A 27,699-nucleotide genomic window follows, 5' to 3' on the forward strand; every position below is an offset into this window, starting at 1 on the left:
GCTGGCTATTCAACCTATTGACAAATAGAGAGTTTTTGATGTAGTGGCACTTCATTACGTGATCAAGCAGCCTGCAGACTGCAAGATCTCAGAGGATTGTTTGCTTACAGACATTCTTAAATGGCACTGTTTACAGGTGTTACAATTTTGTGGCTGATCTCTGGAACACTTAAATGGAAGAGGGCTAGTAATTAGGTACTTGATTAAATTGCTGGACTTAGTTGAAACCAAAAGAAATATGAAAAAAGGTTGTTCAAATCTGAAAGACAAAATCGACTTCTTGGTCAGATAAAGTGAAAATCTAAGGAGTTATTCATTAAATAGCATTTTTTCAATCAAAACCTGGTAGTGATTGTTTGACTAAAAATTTCTTGTTCGGTGGTGAGAAACCCGAAGAGCAAAAACAGGATGAAAGACTTGGAAACTATAATAGTGAGTGGGCTGGAAAGAAGAAGGCTTAGTTTCAAGAGATGATGAGTGTCAACGGGACTGGAAAAGGTGTTAGGAAGAGAAGAAACTCACTAAAAATGTGTGGGCCTTGATATGCAATTAGGAATTAATTTTGAGAAATTGCCTACTGAAGAAACTGTCAAAAGTTGAGATGCTTGGAAGGATAAGCAGAATTGACACTGGCAAACCTCCTGGGAATGATGAAGGATAAAACCAGAAATGAATTGTCTGAGGCTTGACAAAGGCGGTAGTTTATGTGGGAATAAGGGTTATTGTTTTTGTGGGTTGTGTTTTTTTGTTTGTTTGTTTGGGTTACTTTCTTGGGGTTGTTTTATTTTGGTGGGGGGGGAGGGTTGATGGTGGGCTTTTGTTGTTGGTTTTAATAACTTGGATTTAATTCAGAGGATGGATACTTCCCTCCAACTTGGTCTCCAGCCAATTCTTGCTTTAACAGAAGGACATTGGTGGATTTAAGAAGTAGGTTAGCAGTGATTTTTTTAATTTTTGAACTGTTTTAAGGATTAAAGATAAAAATATCTCTTAGTAGGCTCAATGCACTGAGGATTAATTTTTAAAGTGTTTTTTATTCTTACAACCTACTGTCTTTTCAGCATTGTAACTAGGGAAACTTGCTACTTCCTGGATTGAAGCAGAATAAGAACAGAATCAGTCCCATATTCCTAGTAATTAGATCCAGAAATTTAAACTCCCCCAGAATTAGCCCAAGCTCAAAGAACTACCATGTAGCATCTCTACCCTCCAAACACTGATTATGTATTAGCTCTGTCAGTATTGTTGATACAGTCTGAGCACTGATCTTCTGAAAGACTTAGAGATGAGGCAGGAGTCCAAGTGGTGCTTAAAACAAGATACATACAGGGCACACAGAGCACAGCGTCATGAGGAAAAGTTTCATAAAACCGTATGTGATGATGGGACGGTGGTAACTGAGCAAAGATGTAAAAACCCATGGAAAGGGGCAAATGCATGGTAGTGGCAGAAGGGTAGGTGACAGGAAGGAGTTGATGTTTGACATGGAAGCTGGTTTCCATTTCTCCTGCACTGACAAGTACTTTCAGGCCTCAGGAGGTTGAAATAGACAGCAATAGAAGAGTGTCACACACAAAAGCTGTAGGTAGGGAAAATCTGCTGAAGTGTGAATCTACAGTTTTGTGGGGTTTTGTGTGTCTTTTACAGACTGTTCTTTATACAACAGAAGCTTGTTTTGTAGGTGACAGCTTTCCTGGTGCTTGTAGTTTAATCCTCTAACCCATTTGTAATTTGATTTATATACAACAGTGACACACGTATAAATATAGGATCATCTGTGACCAAAGACACTTTGCTGACAAGATGTGTTTTAAACACAGCTCCTGGTTCTTAAATTTATGTGCTGTATCTCAGTGTCTCACCTAGCCTGATGTCCTCTTTCTTTTGGCAGTCGTTCCATTGAGTAGGTTAAACTCAATATGTTTTAAAGATGGGTAAATGATGCCTGTTTGTTTTCTCTGACGTTTAAAATACAGGGTAATATTATAGTTTTAAAAGGCATCAGAAGTGGGAACTTTTCCACAGTTTAATTACCTAAATTATGTGGGGGAAAATCTATAGTTGCATAAGATGCTTCTGCATGTGCTGCTTCTTTAAGTTAAGATTATGAAAACATTAGATTTTTATCTTGGGGTATAAATGACTAATGTACATCGCCATTTATTGCTAACCCACAAAAGATTACTTTCCTGTGTTTTGTTTGACTCCTATTTGCATTGGTGTGGTGACTTGAGTCTTCAGTGGTTGTCCAGACATACACTTCTGTGGATATCACAACGGCATGCTTCAAAAACTATAGCATAAAAACAAGCACCAAGATTCCCCACAGGACAAAGTTTATGGTGTGCCTGTTTTACCTTTCTACTTTGACTTGGAGAGGCTAATAAAGTCAGCCTGACTTGAAAAAAACACAGAAAGTGAATACTGACAAAATTGAGCGGGTCATGAGTTGTTTCTGGTTCTTTACCGTCCTGGTTTTTTACCGTTCCTGGTTCTTTACCGCTTCTTGAGACGTAGTGTTCATACAATAATTTTCTGCACTGTTGAACTTCAAGTACTCCTCTGAATGACACTAATAACCTGTAATAGATGGATTTGATACTGTTTTTCCAAGATTTAATTTGTTTGTTAGCAATCTTTTTCCTTCTCCTTACTCCAGATAGGTTATATACTTGATTTCATTACAGCATGAAATGTTCTACTTACGAGGGTACTATGTGTGCTTACTTGACCACAGCTACACACCTCACAAACAGTTCACTACCTTTGTATGGTAAATAATTTATGTATTAACTTTTTTGGTCACATGCTTCCTAAATTTAAAAAAAATCCACCTAAGCATTTTTAAACACAAAATCATAAATAGATTAGGATATGCTGACACAAGCTTTTCAGTGATCATCTCCAGCTGGAAATTCGCCCATTTTATTATATTTCTTCTTCACTTGGCTTCCTGGGGAAACTATCTTATGCAATTTCAGTATCTGTGCTGTGTATCTTTCGACTCTATCTCCAGGTTTCAACTAAATTCAATTTAGGCATAAACTAAGATGATCAGTTGTTACAAGTGTTGTGAAAATAGGCAGTAACGGAAACTGTACGAGTTCCAGTGGAGACTATATTGTGATTGCACCCCGTTATACATCTAGAAGCCCCTTAAGCAAATGCTGCAGTCAAAACGAACCTGTAGCACTGCAGACTTCACCTGCACATTACGAAGAGTTTGGTGGCAACCATAGTTTGAGGAGTTTAATCCCTGTATTATACTGTTCCCTGTGCTGGCACAGTAGTCTTTGTGGGGCTTGACCATGAATCAGATCAAGAAAAAGAAAGAAGAATTTGCAGACACTTACTTAACTAGATCTCTTAAGCACAGTGTGCTTCCTTAAATGTACCTGCTGCTACAAGAGAGTAGCCACCCTGTGCTGTGTGTCCAGCCACTACTGTCTCTGAACATTCAGTATCCTGAAAGTACTGCTTTAGACACAGTAATTTAATCATCAGGCAGAAATCTATAGAAAGCTGTAGTCTTTGATGGTATTTGCACAGTAACTGTTTATTCTTACCATAGGGAAGATAAAACTTAAAGAAGTTTTTGTTCAGTTTTTAAAGCTGCCATGACCAGAACTGTCATCTTCCTTTAAGACACCTCACCATCTTCTAACAATGACAGGATTGGTTGTACATATTTTTGAGAATTAGCTCACTTGGAAGCACTAGTGCATCATTAAACACCTTCAGAACAGCCCCTTTCACATGGCCTGTTGGAGTCAGACTTTGATTTATTGTGAAGCAAGCTGGCCACTAAGTTCTTGGAACTATTTCTAGCTGAGGAATGAGGTGACCTCGGAATTGGAGGGTGGAGGATATCTGGAAGAGATGAAAGGATTTATAGTGACAGGAGAGGTAGGGTTAGTAACTGAGTGTGGGAAGCAATGAACAAGGGTGGGACTGGACTTGCAGCTGAGAAAAAAAAGAGAGATTTTTTTGCCAAGATCAGGAACTGCAGCCAAGAGGGTGGGGGAAGGAATGAGATGGGGAACATGGGTGGAGATGGGAATTAATTCCACAGAAGCTCTAAAGCCCACGGGCAAATGCAGTGGAGTTTCTCCCTGGCTGGAGGGTGGAGACACTACATCATGCAAGAAAACCTGCTGCTATTTCTGGTGCCAGAAACAAGTGGGGAGCAGTCAGGTGCTTCCAGCTTGGTGTCTTCCTCTCTGGATGCCCTCAAGGCGTCTGCAGGAAGCTGCAATTGTAAGGCAGGAAATGCAGCGTTCCTGCATCAAGTACCTGGAATTGCTTACTAAAAAATTTGATAAACATGCTATCCACTGCTGTTGTTCTATTTGGTTCAGTTTACTGTATTTGTCATCAACTAGGATGTAAATGTAATGTAGCTTAATGTAAAAATGAGTTTTTTATTAAATTATTAATCTGCTTACCCAATTGTAGGTCTAACCATAACTCAAAAATGCCCTGACAACTTTTTTTAATGCTTTTCATAGTTTTTGTCACATTTACTCTTAGGTATCACTACAGCTCACTGTACAGTTTTCCTTTTTCTTATGTTGATATGGAAGGAGATTTCTTGCAACTATGTTGTTGCTAAAATTAGAAGCAGAGATAAGCAAGTAATATCTGGTGTCTCATGACCCAGATAAGTTATTAAAAAACCCTGTACTTCAGGAGTGTTCCTTTCTACTTTAAGCAGGATGGACTTTTTTGCTATCCAGAAAAGCGTGTCTCATTATATTGAGCTGGCTCTGAAGCTTTTTAATGTGTGTAGGTGTTACTCGTGTCACAGTAAGCAGCCAGAGCAGTGATCCCAAAGAGAAGTATCTCATCGACTGTAAAGGTTGTTCTAAGTATTCCTAACAAAACATATGTACATATTGCTGAGGACTTATATTGAGATATGCAGAGGTCTGCTGGGGAAAAAGTGCTGAGCTTGGTTTTGTCTGTTGTGGATCAACTAAGATTTTAAAAGAGGCAAGGACATTTAGCATGTTACCTGAGTATGAATACTCAGTGTCTGGTGTCAGGTAAGGTTTTGTGGATGTAAGGATAGAAACTTCCATTGGTATGTTTGCAGTTAATTTCATTATGTATCACTCAGCAGGTAGGTGTAATTAGTAAGCAAGTAGTTTTTGACTGTATTCCTTAAAGCTGCTGTATTACAGATTACATTAAAGCTGTGACAGAATGTGTGTGCATATGTACATAATACATACAGTAGGCAGTGTTTCCTTTCTTTAGATGCTTCCATGCAGTTATGGAACATACCTTTTGTTTATAATTTCTTGTTTGGTAGAAATGCAGGAAATGTAAATGCATTTCTGTCATGAGGTGCTACAAAGATGTTCTCATAATTCAATTGACTTAAAATATTTTTCAATGAATTTTTGATTTTCAGGGTACTAGGGTTATATGAGAGCTTGAGCAAATACTTGCTAAGGTGACAGGGAGGACTCAGATAAAATTGTGGGGGTAGTGAAGGTAGTCAGAGATAGTAGTGCTTCCTTTGTTAGGTATTTATTGACCAACTGCAGGGTCTTTGGAGCAGCAAGAATGATTCAGCTTTGTCCACAGTGCAGTTTGCTGAGCACTGATGAACTAAGGAGAACAAAGAAAAGAGGTAAACAAGTGAAAAAGATAGATTAATACTAAGTTAAAGCAATATAAAGAGAGTAAATTGATTATGTTAAAACTAAGCAATAGTTCTAAAATCAGGTTTAGGTGCATTGCAGCCAACAAATGGAAAGTGTTAGTTGTGTTTTCTTCATCAAGAGTGTAAGCTGTTGACTTAACCTAGAGAAGGCAACTTTTTTTTCCCTTGAACAGTTGCAGTTATTATTTTACACAGTCCACGGTACTGTTAAATACATAAATAAATTAAATAATTGTTTAATATGTAAATCAATTCTTTGTGTATGCTTATCCTTGAAATAGCAAAATTCCTTACCAGCTGATTTAAAAACAGAAAGTTTGCAATGTTTATATATGTTTATGTGATGTGAAGGGACAACAAGCCCACTGGACTTTCTAATTTAAATGAGAAAATGTCATTCATTTTCATTGTTGTTTTTTATTTAATTTGGCTTGCTCTGTTCTAAATAATTAAATATTTTTCCTAATTTAATTCTGATTCCAGACAGTATAGTTCAGTCTTTATTAGCATGAGCTGTTCAGGTTTTTTTGGTCTTGTTTTTTTTTTTTTAATTTGTTTGTGTTTAGTTGGGTTTTTTTAGTTGTTTGTGGGAGGTTTTTTGGTGTTATTGGGGGGGTATTTGTGTTTTGTAAGTTCTGGAAGGCTGTGTGAAGGAAGGAATGCCTGATTTTTCAGGATATGTTTATACGAATAACCTCTGTGTATTCTGTATCTTTGAGAACATGTGGTAATTTTGTATGATGTAAGGTTAAAAGGTAAATGGTATGGTACTGTTTCTTTTGGCTATTGCATTAAAGTGCCTGACCTTTAGCAACCTGTCTTTATCTTAGGCAGTAAGCTGTTTAGTTCTGCTTATCAAAAGAGACTTCACTGCTCTCTTTCCATATTATTCTCATCCAAAACACACTGTATCAATCCAGCATCAGTAGACTTTATCAGCATCAGCTATATTCTGATTAGAGATTAGGCATTAAAAGTTTATGTTGTAAGAGTACATTTTATTCAGTGAATATTTTCATTTCTAGTTCAGTGGTTTCCAGTTTCATTATCTAGATTAGATCTTCTTTTGTATTACCTCCTTATTACTTTACTCTTTCACACAATTTTAGCTGTTTGACTTGAAATTACTTAGTTTGGTGTCACTGTAAAGTGAGTTCTTTTAAACTATTCACACTAGACCCTGTGTCTGTCTAAAGGTAAGGTTAAAATGGCAAAGTAAGTATCTTTGCAGATTTTTGGCAGATTTTCTAATTATTTGGGGATCCCTTCAAAATATAACTTGGTGGTGGTAATTTGAAACTTAATTAAGTGTTTAGTTAAACAAGTCCCCCATACCTTCAGTTGTCTATGTGATTTACCAAAGTGAAGTTCTACACATTGGAGTATTTGCTAGAGGCAGAGTTTGCTGTATCTCTGAAGTGACCATAATTCATAGTGCTGCTGGTGATGCTCAACAAATCTGTAACCTGCAGGAAGCTGATGGAGTTTGAGGGCAGCTGCTAGTTTGTTCTAGCTATTTTTTTTTCATTAACTTGTTAATTTACATGATGTTTTACTGTTGTTACTAGTAAACAAATACTGTTACCATAATCAGCCTCTCTGTTTATAGTTGGAGTAAATAGGATATTTCATTAAGTAAATCCAAGAAGACTGAGTCTAGACTGCTCGTATCCTTCTGTCAGCATTTGAGTGTGGCAGGACCAGGGCAGTGATTGTCCTCCTGTACTGGGCACTGGTGAGGCGAATCCTGTGTCCTGTTCTGGGCCCCTCACTACAAGAAGGACATTGAGGAGCTGGAGCTTGTCTGGAGAAGGGCAGCATAGCTGGTGAAGGGGCTGAAACTTAGTTCTTATGAGGAGCAGCTGAGAGAGCTGGTGGTGTTTATCCTGGAGAAAATGAGGCTCAGGGGGACCTTATCACTCTACAATGCCTGAAAGGAGATTGTAGCCAAGTGGGGATCAGCCTCTTCTTACAGGTAGCAAGCGGCAGGACAAGAGGAAATGGCCACAAGTTGCACCAGGGGCCCAAAGGGGAGGTTTGGGTTTGATACTAGGAAGAATTCACCAAAACAGTTGTCAAACATTGGAACACGGTGCCCAGTAGAGTAGTGGAATCACTAGCCATGGTTGTATTTGAAAGATGTGTAGATGTGGCACTTAGGAACAAGGTTTAGTGGTGCATTTGGTGGTGTTATGTTTACAGCTGGACTCAGTCTTAAAGGTCATCCTTAATGATTCTGTGATTCTGAGTTTTATCTCCTGAGTACTAGAAATATCTCTGTTACTTTTTGACTTGGTGGATTTGTTGCATCATGCTGCCACCAAAATTTGTAAGTGTCAGGCATCACAGAAAGCTTCTCTAAGTTGTCTGAAGAATACAGAGCTAAAGCTCTCAAAAAGAAACCCCGGTTTTGATGATCCCAGTTTCTTCTCTTTTTTTATAAGGACAAATTGAAACCAGACTCAAAAAGAATCAAAGCTTTTCAGTGTCTGCCAGAATCTGAAGACAAGCAAGCACTTCAAAAAGTCACGAGTGTGTTCGTGTATCTTGCCAAGTTTGCTCCCAATCTGTCCTCTGTCAATTCACCCACCCAATCAGACAACTTCTGGAAAATGTTCAGTGACACTGGATTGCATAGGGCAGACATTCCTTGAATGAGTTTGATAGATAAAAGTTCTTGTGCTGAAATGCTGCAGTGTTGCGTAACTATCTCATTAAGAAAAGCTTGAAAAGAGACTGTAGAGAGCCAGCGTTCTTATGTTTTTAAGTACAAAATGGGCTTGTTTTTCACAATGAAAAAGATTAGTGATTTCCAAGCTCTTTTGAACCAGCTAATTGCTGTGATTCTTCAGTATTACTTATGACTGTAACACAAATTTTTTGAATAATTAATTCCAGGTACCATGGGATATGGTCAGTGGTACATCCACTCAGTAAATGCAGAACTTGTACTACATTCCCTTGGAACCACAGTTGGTAATTGCTGCCCTAAGACATATGATTTACTAACCATAAAAAACAATCTTTACTCCTTGTGGCTTTCTCTTTAGGGAGAGACATGCTTTCTGTTTTTACCAATTTTTGGATCAGATTTTTGCTTCCAAATTGATGTGGAAATAACTAGAATTGTGGGAACAGATTTAGTAGGAGAGAGTTTTTGTGTTGAATGCTAAAAACACAGAAGGAATGAACATATTTACAATAAGAAATGAGGCTTCATCATACAGCTTCTCTGACCTACTCCAGCCCCAGCCATTGTGTCAACTTCACATTCTCTTTCTGTACATATTTTGTATTTGACTGAAATTACATACTAAGGTGTGCAAACATTTAAAAACAGATCCTGTGTGCTTTGTCTGTCTGGGTTAGGTGGAAGTTGTTGGAGTGTTTCCAGATGAGCTCAAGGTGGACACACTAGTGTAAAGCTAGATGTCCTCTTGAGATGTCATCCACAGCTGCTCATTACTTTCTCACCCAGGATAGGTGATTCCTCCCTGCAGCCCAACTGATGTCCTAGCATGTGACCTAATCAGACTTGTTTGGCCTAAGAATTTATTTTAGGAGTAGTCCTGTATATTACTGGCTCACACAAACAAGGGGGGTGATGGTTTCTGGCATAGGGATGCTGACAGCTGGGATGAGGGAATAGCCTTCTCAGGTGACACAGCTGCATGTGGAAATATATATCTATCCACAAACGAAGAAAAATTAGAGAAGTACTCCAAAATAATTTACTTTTCGTTTATTTTGTTTTAGATTTGAAATGAGTACTGAAAGTAAATGATGAGTGACTATTTCAAAGGTAAAGGCAGGACAGTGACTTGGACTTGAAAAAAATTTGATTCATTATTGAGGCACTAATAAAACTGATTTGTGAGGCTAATATAATGTGTGAAGTAATTCTAAACCATCAGAAGCAGTAAGGTTTAACATAAACTAAGCCCATAAAGTGTTGGTAATCAAAGTTATTGTTTTTCTTCTTGCAGCTGTTGCTTTTCTTTTCTGAGAAGCTGTCCATTACACACAGTAGTTTACTTGTTTTGTGTAGTATTTTCTTTAATGCTGCATATGTGATGAAAAAACCTACTCTTTGGCATGCAATTTCATACTTTAGCATTTTTTTAACCTTTAAAGAAAAAATTAAGGTTGCTCTTTATATAGTGATGGGGAGGAAATCTTCTCTTGTAAGGACTGATTCTTAAACTCATAGCTCCACCAGCTTTGAATTTGTATTAGCAAAGCTGCTGCCAGTTAATTGTGCTACTAATCTGCTCAGAGTTGCTCTTAATTGGAAATAAAGGGATTTTAAAAAAAATATTGTTATTACTGCTTATTTTCATTGTGCAATTGGAGAAAATACAGGCAATCCACACCTCAGGATAAAATCCTGTCTTGCCCATTAACAAAAATGAGCCCACTTAATGCAGAATGTTGTGAATCTGAGAATATTTGTAGCTGAGGATATTTGTTGAAATTGAAAGTGGGATGACTTTTATTGAGGGAAAACTAAGTCATCACAAATCAGTTTTGGGTAAAATCAAATGCATCATTTTTGATCTTGATTTCAACACAAGCTGTGTGTGTACATTTCATACAAAATATTTGTCTGGTTTTATGACAAGAAAGATTGGTTTATCATTTTATTGTTCCTGTTAATACAGCCCATTCTGCTGAAGCTTAAATGAATATCACTTTCCTTTATGGTCAATGGATGTAACTGAAAATTATTTGAAGCATTTTTAACAAGACAATTAACATAAGAGTCTTTTGCAGATAAACTTCACCCTTCCTGTTTTGGAGGGAGTAATAACTTTACTGTGGATCAGATTTAGGAAGTGGCTTTCCATCAATTCAGTATTTTATAAATAAAAAGCTGTAGGGTGAGGCCCTTCCTTTGGCATAAAGCTGATTATTTCCTGTTTAATCCTGAACTGGTGTATTTCAACTAATGGAAGTTTCCTAGCATCTGTTGGAGAGGAGAGTTTTGAGGATTTTGTTTTCATTTATGTGCCTACAAAAATACAGTTTCTATGTTTGCATATTATTATAGAACAAAGATAAATTATTAGATATATAAATAGTCACCTGTTTACAACTTTTGGACTTGGCTGCAGAGTTGTTTGTACCATGGCATTCTTAAACATGCAGCTGGGTATTCTTATACATGAGCTGCAAAGATGTCATTGACACGTCTTCAAGAGATCATCAGTACTTCCAGTGAGATTTAGAAACTGATCAATTATAATTGCAATGGGTTTTTTGATCTCATATTTATCATCTCTTTGCACAAGGCACACACTTTCTATAAGAAGAGGCGAAATTTAAACTTGTACTGCTGTTTTACTTAAGGAACACACAAGTTAATATATGAAGTAACTCTACCCTACTCCAACACATCTGTTGTAAAGAAGCCTATGAAATCTAGGCCACACACAAACTGGTCTCCAAGGGCCTGTAGTTGGTGTTAAAATGCTGTTATTATGTGGTCTGATTGGTTTAGTAAAGAATAATCTCCAGTAAAACCATGTAACATAATAGTTCTTGCTCTCCCACATGGGAGCTACTTCTGCTTGACTAAGCAAGACATTTCTTGAAGAAGTAATAATACACTTGTTCTTGCCAAAATGTAAGATTAAATGAAGTGTATCATCGTGTACATTTCTGTTGTGTACCAGTTCTTGTTCATTTAAACATTTGTGTCAAGTCCTCCACCACAGTATTAAAAAAATAGCAAAGTAAACACATGGATTTCCTAGCAATATATTAAAAATAAATTCTTGCTTTTTGTTGAAAACTTGTGTGTAGTAGTTTTAAAGCAATGAGTACTATTTGGAATTTGTAAGTTTTCATTAATGAAAACTCTGTTTTCTAAATAGTACCAACTTTTGCTATGATTGTTCTGAATTACAACAGCCTTGCTCTACAGATCTGTCCTTGGTAACTGCAGCTGTAAATAGGTACTGCACTTGCAGAGGGACTTCACTTTTTATTGCTTTTTAATTGCATTATTCTTTAGGTCTCCTCAACAGTGTCATACAAATGCTCTGTGTTAATTTTTAGATTGCTCTATAAGCATTGAGCAAAGGCAATAAAAGGTGTAACTTTTTGTTTGGATGGTGAAGGGAAGAAGAAGGGAGTTGAGGCAGCGTGCAGGCTCTCTGCAGAGATGATTACAGGTATGATTGCTGCTAGGGGCTGAGCTCTGCACAGCAGGAGCCGTGGGTTCCTGTATTTGTATATGTACAAATACATTGAAAATGTATTTGCAAACTCAGCAGAGTTGGTCATTGTTGGCGAAGACACCCACCCCTCAGTTTTACAGAGCACTTTTCATTGTAGAATTCTGCTTTTAAATGAAGGGGAAGACTTGTGGTGGCATTGTTTCAGACTGCATGTCCTCTATCAGATTAGTTTAGTCAAAGGGATGAGTGATGCTGTGACCTAGAAGTGAATGCTGTAAACCAGCTGAACAGAAACACTAGGGCTTCCAGCACCCTCCCCTGCTGCGCTTTGCTCACCTGCTGTGCCCCCAGGTTGTTGCCAATACTGGTCCTTGAGGACAAAGTGGAGTTCAAATCTGAATTCCTATCTCTTTTAAAGTGAGGGCTCTATCAGCATCTCTTCCACAAGGGGCTTCCAGGAGACTTTTCAGTCAGATATTTAGATGCCAAAAATGGTGGGCATTATTTCTGAAAGTTGATTAAATCTGTTGAAGTTCCTAAAAAGGAACTTGAAAGTTTCATTTGAAAGGGAGGCAGAGTTGCATTTAAGTGAAAATAACTTAAATAATTTGCATATCTTCAGTAAGAAGCAAATTCACATGAAATTGTTCGTTATTACATAATAGATTAAATAACTTGTTTCCCCCAGTTTGCATTTTAACGAGTATCTAATTGGTTTATAATCACATGGATTAATGGGTGCAGAAAATACTGTATAGATACAGGGCCAAATTTTTAGTGTGTTTTTAAGAAAGGAATAGAATATACTACTTGATATTTTATAGTTAAAAATTGTACGCCATTGTAAACTGCATACTATCATAAGCAAGCATTGAATTTGTTCTATGTTAATTTAGTTTTTTGTAACCATAAAAAATAGTTCATCTTGGTTGTAAATCAGTTTTAAACGTCTTGATCGTGAAAATTGTCTGCAAGTGGTTTAATGACAGTTCTGAGCATTCTTTGCACTGGAGCTATAAACTTATGTTTTGTACTCATAAACGTAACAGTACAATTACATTGCCACTGCAGTGATTAAAATTTTTGTGTACTCTTTTAGTAGAGGATTAACTTGTTGTAGTTTGAAAGAGTAAATTTTGGGTAAGTTAATGAAATCTAATTTACATGGTTGAAAAAAATCCAAGATAACACATAAATAAATTAAAAAGAAGAGATTTGGGGAGAGGTAATAATTCCTTTTAAAAGATGCCATTGACAAAGAAAAAGCTGTGATAGTGGCAATTCAATGTTTAGTAGTTTCCCAATTTGCTTAAGCTTACATGGACAATTAAAATGCAAATTTGACTGCATATTCAATCAGCTTAGAGTTAGGGCTACATTACAAAAAAAAAAAAAAAATCAGTATTGTTTTTAGTTAGGAGTAGAAGAAAAATTATACCTCATCGTCTGTCTCACCCATGCTAGGGAAACCTGGCATAGACGTGGCTTAGTTAATAGAAGACTGGTTTGTCAGACTTATTTTAGGTCTGCTGAGGAGGGGAAATAAGAAGCTGGTTTGTACCACCAGAGGGCTATACCAAACCAGCTATCATAGTTTAGGTGAGGGAACAAAAGCTGTTATCTCTGTCTGGTGTAGGGGGACCCTGGGGCCCTCATTGAAGTGAGGGAAATTTCCGGCAGTTTGCTCCTGGAGTGTCTGGAATGGACCCGGTATGGCTTTCAAACTGGTGCTGTACTTGTGCTCTGCATGTTGATGCTCTGCCTTTCAGTGAGAAATCAAACAACTACCAGTCAGCATGTTGTTTCTTACTTGTGGGAAATATGCCCTTAGTAACTGAAAAGCTTCTGTCTTCTGGAAGATAATATATTAAATGAGTACTTGCGTGAATCACAGATGCAAAATTGCGATTGCTGGGCATGTTGGGTCTTCTCAAAGTGAGTTAGTATCTAAAGGTTGCAGGCTATTTAACGTGGTTTCTGAGCCACAACCCGAGCTCCTTCCCCTGTGTTAACTGAGCCTTGGGGGTCTTTGGTCTTTGGATGAGGAGCTGAGAACAGGCATCTCTGAGGATGAGTACTGACTCACAGGCACTGATGGTGGGCTGTGTACATATGGTGCAGAGCTGCTCAGAGAGTCTAGACTTGCATCGTGTTGCTCTGAAGGAGTTCTGGTGGAGGCAAGAGAGTGTTAGATGAATCTCGAAATGTATAGAATGCTAAAAATACTCAAAAAACCCCAGGAAAGGTTGTGAGGAAAAAGAGGAGGTGTTGGAAGTTACAGAATAAATCATAGGCATCAATTTCACTTGCTGAATCATCATATCCACCTAATGGATGTGGTCTTTATCATGTTTGCTGGTCCTGCTTGTCTTTGTGAGCAAAAATAACCCCTTCTGCACTGGAGTTTGACCATCTCTTGAATATAGCTGCTCAAGCCTGGTATATACAAGTCTCTGGATGAATTCTATTGAAGAGGCTTTCATGTGTGCATGAAGCCAAGAGCACTCACAAAAAGTGCCAGAGTGTTTTTCATTCAAAACCATATTTGGAGAGGAAAGTGTTCTAATACCTGCATATAAAATAAAGCACATCCATTAGAACAGTTCTCCCAGAAATGAGAAGTGGAGATTCATTTGAGTCCTTTCTGAGTCAGGAGAAATTTGCATCTCCCATTTGCTACTTAGTTCTATTTTCTACAAGCTGTGGACATGAGAAATACAGAGGCTAACTTTTGTGTCCTGGTGGGACCAGTCTTTCAGAGAGTCATTGCGATTATCAGAGAATTTCTCTCTTGTTTACCTTTTCCTCAAAGCCTGTTTAGAATAGATACTGTGGTTTTAGCTGTTCTGAGTCACCTTGAGAAGTTAAAAAAACAGACTGTAGAGCTAAGCTAGGGAAACTTGGTGCATGGGTTGAAATAAGGCTTGTCCTCATCCTCTTTGAATACCATTATTTGGTCTTGCTGTTGAAATAAAGCTGGCCAGGTATGCAAGATTTTGAGATCAAGATTGCTCTTAATGATCCTTCTGCAGCCTGTAGTTATTTGCAGGGGAGGACATCCTAAGTTCTAATTTGCATTGTCATAACTGTTTATATTGTTCAACAGCTCTTTTGCACAAAGTGTATGTACGGCTCTGGAAGTGCTAGTCAGAAAATTATATGGACTTTGTTAGGGAGTAGTAGACATGTTGTCAAGGTATTCCCTAGCCACGTGTAATTTCACTCATCAGCAAAGTAATTAATTCTTTGGTTTAAGCCAAGACCATTTTTAGATTATCATTGAAAGAGGGATATAGCAGTCAAAGACATGAGCAGTCCCCATGTGTTTGCTTCTGCCCCTCTTTCTTCCTGTTCATAGGTTAACATTCCACAGTTGAGCTGGAAGAAGAGAGTGTTTGGTATCCATAATTTTTTCCATGTCAGTGTCATACATTGTAATTCAAGACACTGTTGATGGCACTTTGAAGTTCACTGTGAAAACTTGGCATAGATGTAGATGAAGGAGTTCTCAAAAGTTTCATTCTGCCTGGGGAGTTTTAGGGCTTGATTGCCTCCAACCTGGGCAGCTGACATCTCCGTTGCTCTTAACTAGGTCTGGAAGTAAATGTCTTCTAGCTATATTTCAACAGTTCTAAGTGCAAATTTTGGTTTAGCTTTCTCAAATAAATGAGGTGTGTTCACTAACATATTGCAGGTGCGTCAGAATTTTATATTTGCATCAAGTACTTACACGGAGAATGGCATGGCAAAGGGCTGATCTCAGCCAGAGCCTCTATGCCCTTATCATGTAACATTCTAAAATTCCATGAGAATAATATAAAAGTATGCATATTTGTGATCCTGTGACCTCACAGATGCCAGATGTGCTGATTTTGGAAAACACTTCAAAGAACTTAAATTCGGCTTAAATACTTGCCATGCATAGGAGAAGCAAGAGTGCATATATCTCTGTATATACAGATACAGATACACAGTGTGTGTATATAAAATTATATTTACATATTTGGAAGTAAAACAGATGTTTCTACTTCTTCTTCATCTGCTTACTAAAATTTTACAAGCTCTTTCCATTATGCTGGTGCTGTAGCTTAGGTCAGAGAATAAATGTATGCTAGGGGCACCGTAAATGATCAACCTGTGGCTCTAGATGTTTTCAGGATTAGCTGATTTATATGTCAGACAGCATAATCATGTCATTGGTATCATTCCCTTTCTTGTTTTTCATTTAAAAAATGTTATTTCTTCTTTCTCCACACATGGAATCATTTTCAGGTTTTAGTTCCAGATGTTTACAGATGAGCTTTCCATGGTCTGAGCTCAAAATCAATATCAGCTGGAATTTTAAAGATAGGGTTATTTTCATATGTTGTTGGGTCATGAGTTCTTCCAGTATTTTTCTCCCACAGAGAGCTCTTTTGGCATGGTTGGAATCTTTTCTGCAGTTTTCTTTCTTCCTTAAGCATCACATTCTAATGTTATTTGTCAGAAATAGCCTCCTTTTATTCTATCTAAAGAGAGATATTAATTCCCCTTCTTTCAAGTGCTTTCAGTGCTTTCACAAATTTTTCAACTAGTTGATTGTACCATTAAGCTGTAATTAATTAACATAGTGTGTATTGATATTCTTGTAATTGATAATCACCATTTCCTTCTGTAAAGAATAGCAACATATCTCTGAAAGTTGGTAGTTGTGCCTTGACTTCAGATATAAATTATTTTGTGAAGTTTTCACTTTAAGACCATGGCTCACAGTTCTTTCAGTTGTGCTAATACATCTGGTTTTAGAATTGAATCACTGAATCACATTAATGGAGGGGGGGAAAGTAATTTTAAAAGGGAGCATCTCAGTGATGAAATTTACGTAGCAGCTATACAAATAGATTTATCAGCACAATTGGGATGTTGCAGCTATACAAATAGATTTATCAGCACAATTGTGAAGGAGGCAGATTGTACCAGGAGGATCAGAATTAGCAGCTGGGGCAGAAAGCTTGTTGAGAGAAAATTGCTCAGTTATTGTTAGAGGAGCTGAGCTGTTTCCTTTGTTTTCTGTTGTTAAAAGTGCCTTCCTGCTCCACCTTTGCCCTCTTCCCCTAATTTAGGTAAATTCTATTTTTTAAAGTCTTTTGTCACAAAGTATTGAAAACATTGATCTCTTAGATGAAGGTGTTTAGTTTCCAGATTTTTGTGTCAGCAAAGTGACTTCTGAATTCAGATTCAGTGATGACAAAGGCTCTCTTGATTCTCTTCCAAGTCTTCTTTTATGAAAGTTTGGAAGAAAAATCAGTAGAAAAATCTACTAGCTTAGATCAAGCTAGTATTTATATGCTAAGAGTCAGAGAATTTCATCTGGGTTAGTTCTTTGTGGTGTGTGGGAGAAGTAGCAGGTAGCACTATTTGCCTTTAGTTTGCAGACCCATGAAAAGTAGAGCATTTTCTTCAGTAGCAGCCTTAGGTGCCTCCCTGTGCAGCTCTTTCTGAGCTTGTTCTTTGGGAAGAGAGAAAAAAGTAATACACATTTTCTCTGTTTGAAGTTTTTATGAAGTACCATGTTTTACTTGCTATGGAGCATGAGTTCTGAGAGTCTGGCTTTTGTGCTGTTATTTTACTACCAAAGAACTACAAAGCAGGAAACAAACCCCTCTCTGAAAAAAAAATGCCATGTGCATGTCCACATTTAAAAATGTTTGGCTCAAGTTTGGTTTGGGCTACACTCTTCTTTTTGACTTATTACTCTCCACTGAAGATTAGTTCCTTCCAAAAGGTTCTCTTTTATTTGCCAACCAGTGTTTGAAAAGTGGGTCTGATCCTAAACTGTTTTCATAGACTATGCTATTAAGAATTATCTTCATTAAAGGTATTATGATAATCATTGTGTTTCTAAGAATAGTTTAGTTTTGTACAGAATCTTGGGGTTTTTTGCTGTTTTTCTGATATGAAGATGCTTGAGCTGACCTCAGACTGGTTCTTATGAATGGGTTCTTAGGGTGGGTTTTCAGTGGGGAAGCGATGGGTGTGCTTTGTTTGGTTTTTTCTTTTGTTTCTAGTAAAGGGGAATTGCTTACATACAGTTGTATCATTCCTGTCCACAATACAGATGTTAAAGGAAAGGGTTGCACATCTCTCTGAAAAACAAGTTCTAAGACAAGCAGACAATACCAAAAGATAATCACACTTGGAAGAATATAAACATTTTAGCTTTTTTTCCTCAAAAAAAAGATGTATAGGAGATAGAAAACTTACTTATCTTCAGTCAAAATGTTACTGGCTTGCTTTGGAAACTGCATAAGAGCATGGACATATGTTTGTTGCTGAAAAACAGTTGCAGAGATAATGAAAAGGTAGTTCACCTCAAATGTGGTGTATGACTGTCTTGCAACCATTCTTTGTGGGAGGAGGTCAGATGGGTTCAGGTAAACCACTGCCAGGACTTCTTTAATCCTTAGTGATTGAATCACCACCACATCCAAACTAATTAAAGTCTTCTTTGTCAAAGACTTCTATAAGAAACAGATATCTAACAAACAAACAAAATTTGGTGAAATTATTTAAACACAACTTATATTTAAAGTATCAGGAAAGATTACAAACTAAATTATTGGTGCTTTGTGTGAAGATTGAGATTGTTAGACATTTCACAATTTATTTGAAATATATTGAAATTGAAAGAAAATCTATTTTAGCATTAATACTTGGCATTACTGTTGTTTATTAAATATTGCTGCAAGGGGAACTTCATTTATCTATTATGGTATTTCATACTATAAAAGTTATTTTTGGTATCCAGATAGTGCTGAGCTAGTTACATTTTTATTAGCACAGGTCAGAAGAGAGGAAATGGCCAGTAAGTTTTACAGCTGAAACTCATGTTAAATCCAATATCCTTTGTTACATTTGGATCTAACTCAGTAAGGGCTGTTGGTGTGCTAATGTAAAGAGTTTTGCATTTAATAATTTTCTAAAATGTGTTGTTTCTAGGTCTACAGACAAGACTGTGAAACCTTTGGCATGGTAGTGAAGATGCTAATTGATAAAGACCCATCATTAGAGAAGTCCATTCAGTTTGCCCTGAGGCAGAATTTGCATGAAATAGGTGAGCGATGCATTGAAGAACTCAAACATTTCATTGCTCAGTACGATGCTGCCAACCAAGATGTATCAGAGTCCTTCAAAGAGGGCTCGTACTAAGGACAAAAATATGCTTTTAGATCCTCTGCATTGTGTCAGCCATAGTACGTAAATCTGCCTTTTGCGGGGAAAGAGGAACTATTGTTTGAGGATTGAATCCAAGGCCTGTGCTCCTTTCTAATAGCTCAGGTGGTTGTTCCCTTGTCCTCTGTGGTCTCCACAATTGTATTCATCCTACCTGTTCTTGTTGACATATATTCCTTTGAAAGGATGTTCTTTTCAAAAATGTTGTAAAGCAACGAACTATTTTTGAAATTTTACACAGTTACCTTGGAAAAAATGATCAGTCTGATGTCTGTACACTTTTGTTTTGATGCTTATAAGTGTAACTTGAAATGTTGTATTTTTAATTAAAATTACATGAAGCTGCTCTCATTCCTCAAGTTATGCACAAATATGTCTTGTTATCATACATACTATAGGAAGGGAAAACTTGCAGAATTGGTCACAATTATGATTTAAATTATTTATTCTGGTTTAGTTTTAAAAAAATAAGATTAATTCTCTAAAATTACACTAGGGGTTATCTCTAGTCTCTGACTGCCAGAGTAATTAACTACTTGATGTAAGAAGTGCTGCATTTTTGTTCTAATTGCAGGTTCTACAAATGCCTTTTAAATTTTGATGTTTTCTATATCATGACTCATTACTAGTAAGCAGTATTATGTAGGATGGATTCCATTTTTTGTTACTGTTTGCTCTGATTTAACTACACTGTACAGAATGTAGCTGTAGGCAGCCACTGACTGCCTTTTCCTACTCTGTTGCTCTTCCCACTTACAGCTTCTCAAGCCTTTTCATCCATGAGTTTTTACAATAAGGAGACTGTATGTAATCTTTATTTCCAACTTCAAGAAGAAGCAGGAATTGGGGTGTGGAGGATGGATAAGGAAAGTTAGCAGGACCATCTCAGGTCCTTTTTTGAAAAGTCTGCTAAGGAAGGCAGGAGTCTCTCTTGAAATAGAAAATGTAAACCTCCCTCTGAATTATTATAATTTTGAAATTAAAAGGCTCTCAGACAAAGATAGGGGAATAGGAATAACAGTTCTTTACTAAGAAAATTAAAATAAAAATGCACTAATACAAAACAACACTGACAGAGTCAGAATACAACCTGACACCCTGTTGGTCAATGTGTTGATAGCAGTCTGATTAAATGGGGGCTGCAGTCCTCCTAGAGTGACAGATGTGGTTCTGTTGAAGCAGTGATCCTGTAGAAAGCGTGTAGGTTTCCTCTGCAGGTCCAGTGGTGGTGTAAATGGGCCGGGTCTTCCTCTGAGAATCTAGTGGAAAAAGGCTCCTCTGGTATTCCAAGTATCAGATTTTAACTAGGTAGGATTGCTTGGCTCCTCCCCCTGGGTGGAGCATCTCACAATGGATGATGTAATTTTATCAGTCATCCAGTGAGACTCAATTGCCCATTAACAGAAGATATTTCCCTGGACAAAAGATGGGTCCTGGAAGAGATAAAGAACCCTACTCCCCCTGGTTTCAACACATGGTAATAGAACACATCTGGTTACATTTTACATTGCAACCTAAGACACCAGGTTGCTTTGGATTCGGTGGAACACAAAGTTTATCCCTAAGTCCTCAAATTCCCTATAATTTCAAACTTAGGTGATTCTGGTTAGTGTCTGGCACGACTTTTGACCTGATAGAACAACTTGCAGTTTGGGAACAGTGGTGGAGGAAAGCCAAGAGGTTCCCAGTGAAAAATATTTAGGATGTGGTGGAATCCTGACGAATAAATTTATTAAGGTACTGATTTTTTATGAACATTTTAGGAATGTGATAATTTGAGTCATAATCACAAAGAGGTGAGTATAAGCATGATTATTTTGTATACATTTGCATTTAGAACATGTGGAAAAGGACTAATAACCAAACTCACTATTTCCAGATTTCATCAGAATGGTGTGCAGAAGCACAAAGTAGCAATGATTTGGCATGTACAAGGTACTGTATGTATCACAGCATCTTACACATGCAGATCTTGATATGGTATTTTAAATATGTATTGCATCAGATTCCTGAGATGCCTGGTTAGTTCTCATGTCAGTAAGGGGAGGTTTTGCAGTTGGCTTTTCTTGTTTTCTAAGAGTTCACATTGCTCCAAGGAGATCCCTTGTTAGCATCTGGGATTGTGTGGGCTGCACAGTGAGTGGGAATCAGCTCATGGATCCTACAGGATGCTAATCTGGGGAGGGAGAGAGGAGAAGACAGGCAAGCTGTTGTGACATAGTAGTGTGACCTGATCCACTCCTTCTAGCAACAACCTGGTTTACTAAGATCAGTCAAAGTCTTCTGTGATGCAGAAGCATAAACTACAGCACTTCACTACTTGCCTACAGGACTGAGAGCCTTCAGGGTGTTACATCTGAGTTTCTACTTTGGGTTAGAAATGCTCATGGAAAAAATAATAAAATTGTGTGTAATATATTTTTTATTAAAAAATTCCATTGTTACTGTACAGTTTGTTAGGAATTTCCTTTGTAAGAAGCCTGATTAAGTTTACTATTATAAATGTATCCAAGTTTTCAAGTGCTTTTCTGTAAAGTAAGGTCTAAGTTTACACTCACAGAATCATAGAATGTCTCAAGTTGGAAGGGACCTGTAGTGTTGGTTGAGTTCAACTCCCTGCTTCTCACTGAACCACTAGGAGCATTGTCCAGATGCTCCTTGAACTCTGGGAGGCTTGAGGCTGTACCACATCCCTGGGGAGCCTGTTCCAGTGACTAACCATCCTCTCATGTCCAATCTTAACTTCCCCTGATGCAGATTCATTCCATTTCCTTGAGTCCTGTCACTGGGCACCAGAGACAATTCATTGCCTGCCACTCTGCTGCCCACCTTGAGGAACCTGTAGAATGTAGTGAGGTCAACCCCTCAGTCTCATCCAGGCTCCTCCTTTCACCACCTTGATCACCCTGCTCTGGGCACAGAAATAGATTTATATCTTTATATTGTGGCACCCAAACCAGCCCCCAGCACTCGAGGTGAGAGCAGAGCAGGGCAATCCTGTCCCTTGCCCAGCTGGCGATGCTGTGCCCGATGCCTCCCAGGACAGGGTTGGCCCTCCTGGCTGCCAGGGCACTGCTGATTTGAGTATAATTTGCCATCAACTGAGACCCCCAAATCTCTTTCTGCAGGGCTGCTATCCAACTCCTCATTCCCCAAGTTTTAAGGATAATCGGGACTGACCTGTCCCAGGTGGCAAATATGGCACTTGCCCTTGTTGAACTTCATGCAGCTGGTCATTGCCTCTCAGCTCCTTAGTCTGTTCAGATCTCTCTGCAAGACTTCTCTACTCTTGAGGGAGTCCACAGCTCCTCTGAATTTAGTATCATCAGCAAACTCACTCAATGGACATTTGACTTGTCTATCTCCATTAAAGAGCACTGGCCCTAAAATTAAGCCCTGTGGAGTACCACTGGTGACCACCTGCCAGCCTGAGGTAACCCCATTCACTATGCCTAATCATTTGCTTAATCTGACTTTTTTTTAATTGATTAAACTTTTCTTGTGAACTAGGGAGTCTTTTGAGTTTTTTTATAAGTGCTATTTCTGTGAAAGATTTAATTCACATTTCTAAGTGATAAGTAACTGATTTTCCATCTAATACTTGGGATTGTGTTGAATGTTTGCATTTAACCTTTTGTGATGTATGCTTTCAGTTGATATAGGTAAAATATACCATCGCAGTCCCTTAACTTAAGGAAGAAACATGGCTTTTAGTCTTGCTTGCTTTACAAGTAAGTATTTTGGATTAGTTTCATGTCATGTAAAAAAAATTGTCCCCGGTCAAGTGGTCAGCCTCAACGGGGCTCTGGAAAGCTGTAAGAACGCTGGAGAAAGGAAACATGCTGTGATGGAGGAATTTAATATGTCACCTTCAGAGCTCCTGAAAACAGAAATTACTCCTAGCACTTCTTAATATTGCAGATACCCTTTAAAAATTAAAAAGAAGGTGGAAATTGAAGGAGTATGGAAATTCAGTGCTGTCTGCCGAGACTGAAGTGGTTACCTCTGTAACCTGACTTGTGTGAGTTGACAGCTTTGAGTGACAATGTGAGCAGTAAAGGTGAAAATCAGCAATAAAACCATTATTGATACAAAAGGAGGTAATGCCAGGTATCAGAGAAGGACCAAATTCTTGTCACCCTCTTGTCTGCAAGATTTTTAATTTTGATGAGGATAAAGTTTTGCCTTAGTATTTTTCACTGTCGTGAAGATTGTAGTGGGTGTGGCTGGGATGGAGTTAAATGTTCCTCATAGTGGCTGATGCAGAACCTGTGCTTCAGATTCTTCCTGGAAACATGGTGATAACACTAGGATGTTTCAGTTGTTGCTGAGCAGAGCTTACCCAGAGTCAAGGTCTTTTCTGCCTCTCAGCCCACCCCATCAATGAGGAGGGTGGGAGTGCACAAGATGTTGGGAGGGAACACAGCCAGGACAGCTGACCCCAACTGACCACAGGTGACAGGGCATCATGCTTGGCATATAAAACCAGGGATGGGGGTGAGGAGTTTGCCAGGGCTGCTGCTGTTCAAGGACAGGCTGGGTACTACTTAGCTATTGCTGAGCTCATGGGTTTTTTGCTATCACTTCAGGGTTTTCTGTTTGGGGTTTTTTGCTTGTTTGTTTGTTTTTATCTATTAAATGGTCTTTAGCTCAGCCCATGAGTTTTCTTATTTTTCTCTCCCCCGTCCCACTGGGGGATAGTGAGCTGTGTCATGCTTAGCTGCCTACCAGGGTATGTGCTCAACTGGGAATACGGGTACTACTTCAACTAACACTAACCACACTTTAGAGCTTTTGTGACTGTATCTGAGTCTTGTGGTGGTCACAGACACTATATCCCATATCATTCTCTTCAAGGTGGAGGAATCAATTAGAAATATTTCTCATAAGAAGTTGTCAAAAATAGTAAGATATTGTTTATGTCAAGCTGAAAAAAATAAAGTCATATAGTCATCTTTAAACTTTTTTTAAAAAAGAAAGTATTAAGAAGCAGTTAACAATCTAGGAGAACTATAATATTCCATAAGGTACTGCACTTTGGGAGAGTACATCTGCTGCATCTCAGGAGATGGTGTGGAATCAGAAGAACTACCTGTGGAGACATTCCTCCATGAGACAGTTACTTGGTCCAACATGCAACACAGCGGTAGTGGCACAGCATTTTGTTTCTGAGGACCCTGGTTTCCCATTTTTGGAAATGCAGGTGAGAGTGGAAGGTCCTAATCATTCTTGGAGCATCCTGAGGGAGGTTATGAACAAGTCAGCATCTCCAGCCCCATAAGCCCCACCAGTGTGGTGGCTGTAGCATATTGAGCCCAGTGGGCATATGGCTGCTAGGAAAGCTGCCTGAGCCCACAGCAGCCAGATGGAAGCACCCCACAAGGCACCCAGGCATGGCTTTGATCAGCTTTCACCCCCACAAGACCTGTACTAGGAAAGTGACTTATGTGGTGAGTACCACCTCTGGGAGGAAAGGATCTGCTGCTCATTTTACCCTGAAAAATACAACAAGCAAGTAACTGCTAGTCTGATTACCCTTAACAATAGCCTAATTTTCTTTGGTGCAAACCAGTGCTCATGTTCATTCCCCCACTTGCTTCTAGCTGCTTTTGTTTCCGTACTTCTCTATCCTCAAGAAGGGCAAGCTTAGTAAATGCTAAAGCCATTGGCTTTCTGACCACCTGAAGAAAGGAAACTAATGCAATAATAGATGCTTCTTACCAAAAAAGCCTGTGAAATGGAACTACCTTCATTAGTGGATATCACTGTTAAGAAATTCCTGCCCTTTATTTAAAACAGTGGAAGAAGTTTATTATAACTTTCAATAGCTTCCTGCTCCAATCTAGAGTTCAAGGCAACTACAGGGATTACCTCCTACTTTATAGTTTTTGCCAGCTTGCCTTCTAGAACCACTCAGCATCTCTCTTCCTTTAGGTCTGCAAAGTTCAGAAGTAATTTTTGGGGAAGGAGGGGGAACAACAATAAAAAAATCCACGTCCACAGGAGTTCCATACTGGTTGTAATGATATATTCCAAGCTTGTGTGGTTTTTACATTTATATAGTTTACATTTTGCTTGACCCATAAATAATACTTGCAAGATTAAGAGGGCCTTAGAGAGTATTTACATAGCCCCACCATGCATACAGAGCTTTTAATACCTAGTAGACAAAATTAAGCTGTTTTGCACTGAACATTTTTCAACTTAAACCCCCTGACTAAAATACAAGCAATATTTCATCCATAACACTGCTGTTAAACCCCTAACAAATCTAGTTTGATATTGTAACAAACTTCTTCAAATTCAGGGATATAAAAATATTCAGATTTTAAAATTTTAACTGTACAATATGTACATTAGTATTTGCACTGTTAAATTATGAATACATTTAAGCCTATGAAATACTACATTATAAATATCAACTTTTTTTGACTTAGAATTGCAGCTAATACATTTTAAAACCTGGATAATGCATGTGAAAAGACACAATCCTGGAGCCTAATCCTTTAAGCCCGTATGAAAATATTTGTTACATAAGTAGATCCATTGACTTAAATGGGGTTACATGCCTGAGCAAAGGACTCCAGCAGTGGTACCTCTCTCACTTCTGAGGGGTAGAAGCCATGGCAGAAAAAACGTCACCACTCATTGGCAGCTAAGTCCGATTCCAGAAGCTGAATTAATATCTTCCTTTAAACAGGCATGGAAAAAACCCCAAACCAAAGCCAACCAGCTTACACTTTCTCAAAAAATTGTAGAGGAAAAGCTATGAAAGTTAAATGTACAAAACATTCACTGCTGCTTTAGGATACATCAAGGCTTCAAGCATTTCAGCTCCCACATTATGATTTCTGCTTTCTTAAGGAGCATTTTCCCAAATGAATCCAGTTTTTGTATGGAAACTTGAATAAGGAAGAGTGAGCGTTATCAATGAAGAAAGGGCACAGTATAGAGCCTTCTTTTTCTTGGCAGCAAGAGGAAGAAGTCAAAGATCACCCTGTGTGTCTATAGCTACAGCACAGGACTGGTATTTTTATTTATTCATCTTTGTTGAATCCTCTCTCTCAGATAATTCAATGTAGGTGAATAGTAAGCATAAAATAAAATGTCTACAAAACCTCTGTATTAAGAACTGCAGTAACAGTATTTTGACAGCTGAAACACAGTATGTAAACCTCGCAGTATCTAAGCAGATCATTTGGGGTGGTGACATTTCTGGATGTTACTTTTACAATTTAAACTCTGGCAGGGTTATCATTTACAGTGGCAAAGCATTATGAACTTCAGCAACTTGCCTAAGTACAATTATTAATATAAAAAAGATGTGGTTCAAACTGTAGCTACAGAATTGACTGGTCCTCCCAATTAAGAAATACTAGTAATTAATTAAGATATAATACAATTTTTTCCTTTGTGTCCCCTCTTCTTCTTTGATTTGGTTGTCCTTTGTCCAAACTGAGAACTGGATAATGCAGTAGTTGGACCAGAAAGATCATCTGTATAGTATGGATATCTCAGTGACCGTGGCTGTGGAATTGGCTGTCCTAGAAAATATCCTTCCTCTTCAGAATCAGATGATGAGGATGAAGTTGAACACCAGGAGTCATCTTCCTCACCATACAATCCAAAGAACTTATCAACCACCTGATTCCGCAGTGCATAGTCAGACCTGGTATGGGCATATTGTCCATACAGCTCTGCATTTTGAATATAGGCCCGAAGCTCACGTGAGCTTCTATTCTGAATAAATTTTTCATGATCCTGAGGGGAGTAGTAACGAAATCTCTCTCTTGGAGAGCATCTTCTTTCTGTGGCCAAATTAAGTGCATTATCTGAACGAGACTTCCTACTTCTTCTGCGATGGTGAGAAGGCCGACTTCCACGCTCTTCAAAATGGTAAACCCGCCTACGAGTCCTTTCACTCATGGGAGGCTGACGTATTTCAAGATTCTCATAACTTCCATTATCAATAACATCGTCTGAGAACTTCACTTGTTGTGGTCTAGACTGGGATTTAGATCGTCTCAGTACAGGCACATGCACTGGCTTTTCCTCTGCCAACACTTTTTCCTGACACAACTCTGAGCTCAGACTCTTCAAAGACTCAGTGCTCCGATGGAGCATTGAAGAATTCAGAGTTCCCATGTTGCTCATCTTCTCACAGTCCTCCACCTCCAGTTCTTGGAAAGTTTGCAAAGAGTAGAGAGATGGCCGTGGCTTGCCTTCTCCATCCATTGAAGCCCCTGTGGTGGGAATGGAGAAAGGAGGAAAAAGAAAATGAGAGGGAGTACCAAAGAGACAAGTATTATAACAAAATATGAAACATTTCTTGTCACCAAGTGTTTTTTTGAACTATTACCAAAAAATACTCCCTTCATAGTAGAATAAGCTTTGTTTTGACTTAAAACATTTAAGTATTAACTCTGATGACCAAAGAATTAGTTGTCATGAGGACATCAAGAGCAGAAGTTCAGTGGATCGAAAATCTTGAAACATACACACAGGTATGCCTTTTAAGAAAAAAGGATTACTTAAAATTATTCTGCAGTCTATGCTTGCCATTCTTAAGGCTAAAATATTTCACAATTCTAGTGTTGCCAAATTCATGTTCCAGGTGTCGCAACAGGGAAGCCA

General features: G+C 38.2%; 2 protein-coding genes across 5 annotated transcripts in view; one reads left to right on the top strand and one right to left on the bottom strand.

Moving 5' to 3' along the window:
• The window catches only part of PPHLN1 (periphilin 1), a 58,011-nt gene extending 36,497 nt beyond the window's left edge, over window positions 1-21,514 (top strand). The window contains exon 9 of one of the 2 annotated variants that reach the window (XM_068190022.1): window positions 18,832-21,514. In XM_068190022.1, the coding sequence (XP_068046123.1) occupies window positions 18,832-19,041 (210 nt within the window). In that variant the 3' untranslated portion in view covers window positions 19,042-21,514. Of the gene's footprint in view, window positions 1-5,416; window positions 5,450-18,831 lie in introns of those variants that run through there. The other variant, XM_068190023.1, reaches the window with a different exon arrangement.
• Window positions 21,515-25,071: 3,557 nt separating this feature from the next.
• PRICKLE1 (prickle planar cell polarity protein 1) overlaps window positions 25,072-27,699 on the bottom strand; it is a 65,314-nt gene continuing 62,686 nt past the window's right edge. For all 3 annotated transcript variants that reach the window (XM_068190029.1, XM_068190030.1, XM_068190031.1), the window contains exon 8: window positions 25,072-27,308. In XM_068190029.1, the coding sequence (XP_068046130.1) occupies window positions 26,452-27,308 (857 nt within the window). In that variant the 3' untranslated portion in view covers window positions 25,072-26,451. The remainder of the gene's footprint in view (window positions 27,309-27,699) is intronic.

Source organism: Anomalospiza imberbis, chromosome 5 (genome assembly GCF_031753505.1).
Source record: "Anomalospiza imberbis isolate Cuckoo-Finch-1a 21T00152 chromosome 5, ASM3175350v1, whole genome shotgun sequence".
Lineage (NCBI taxonomy): Eukaryota > Metazoa > Chordata > Aves > Passeriformes > Viduidae > Anomalospiza > Anomalospiza imberbis.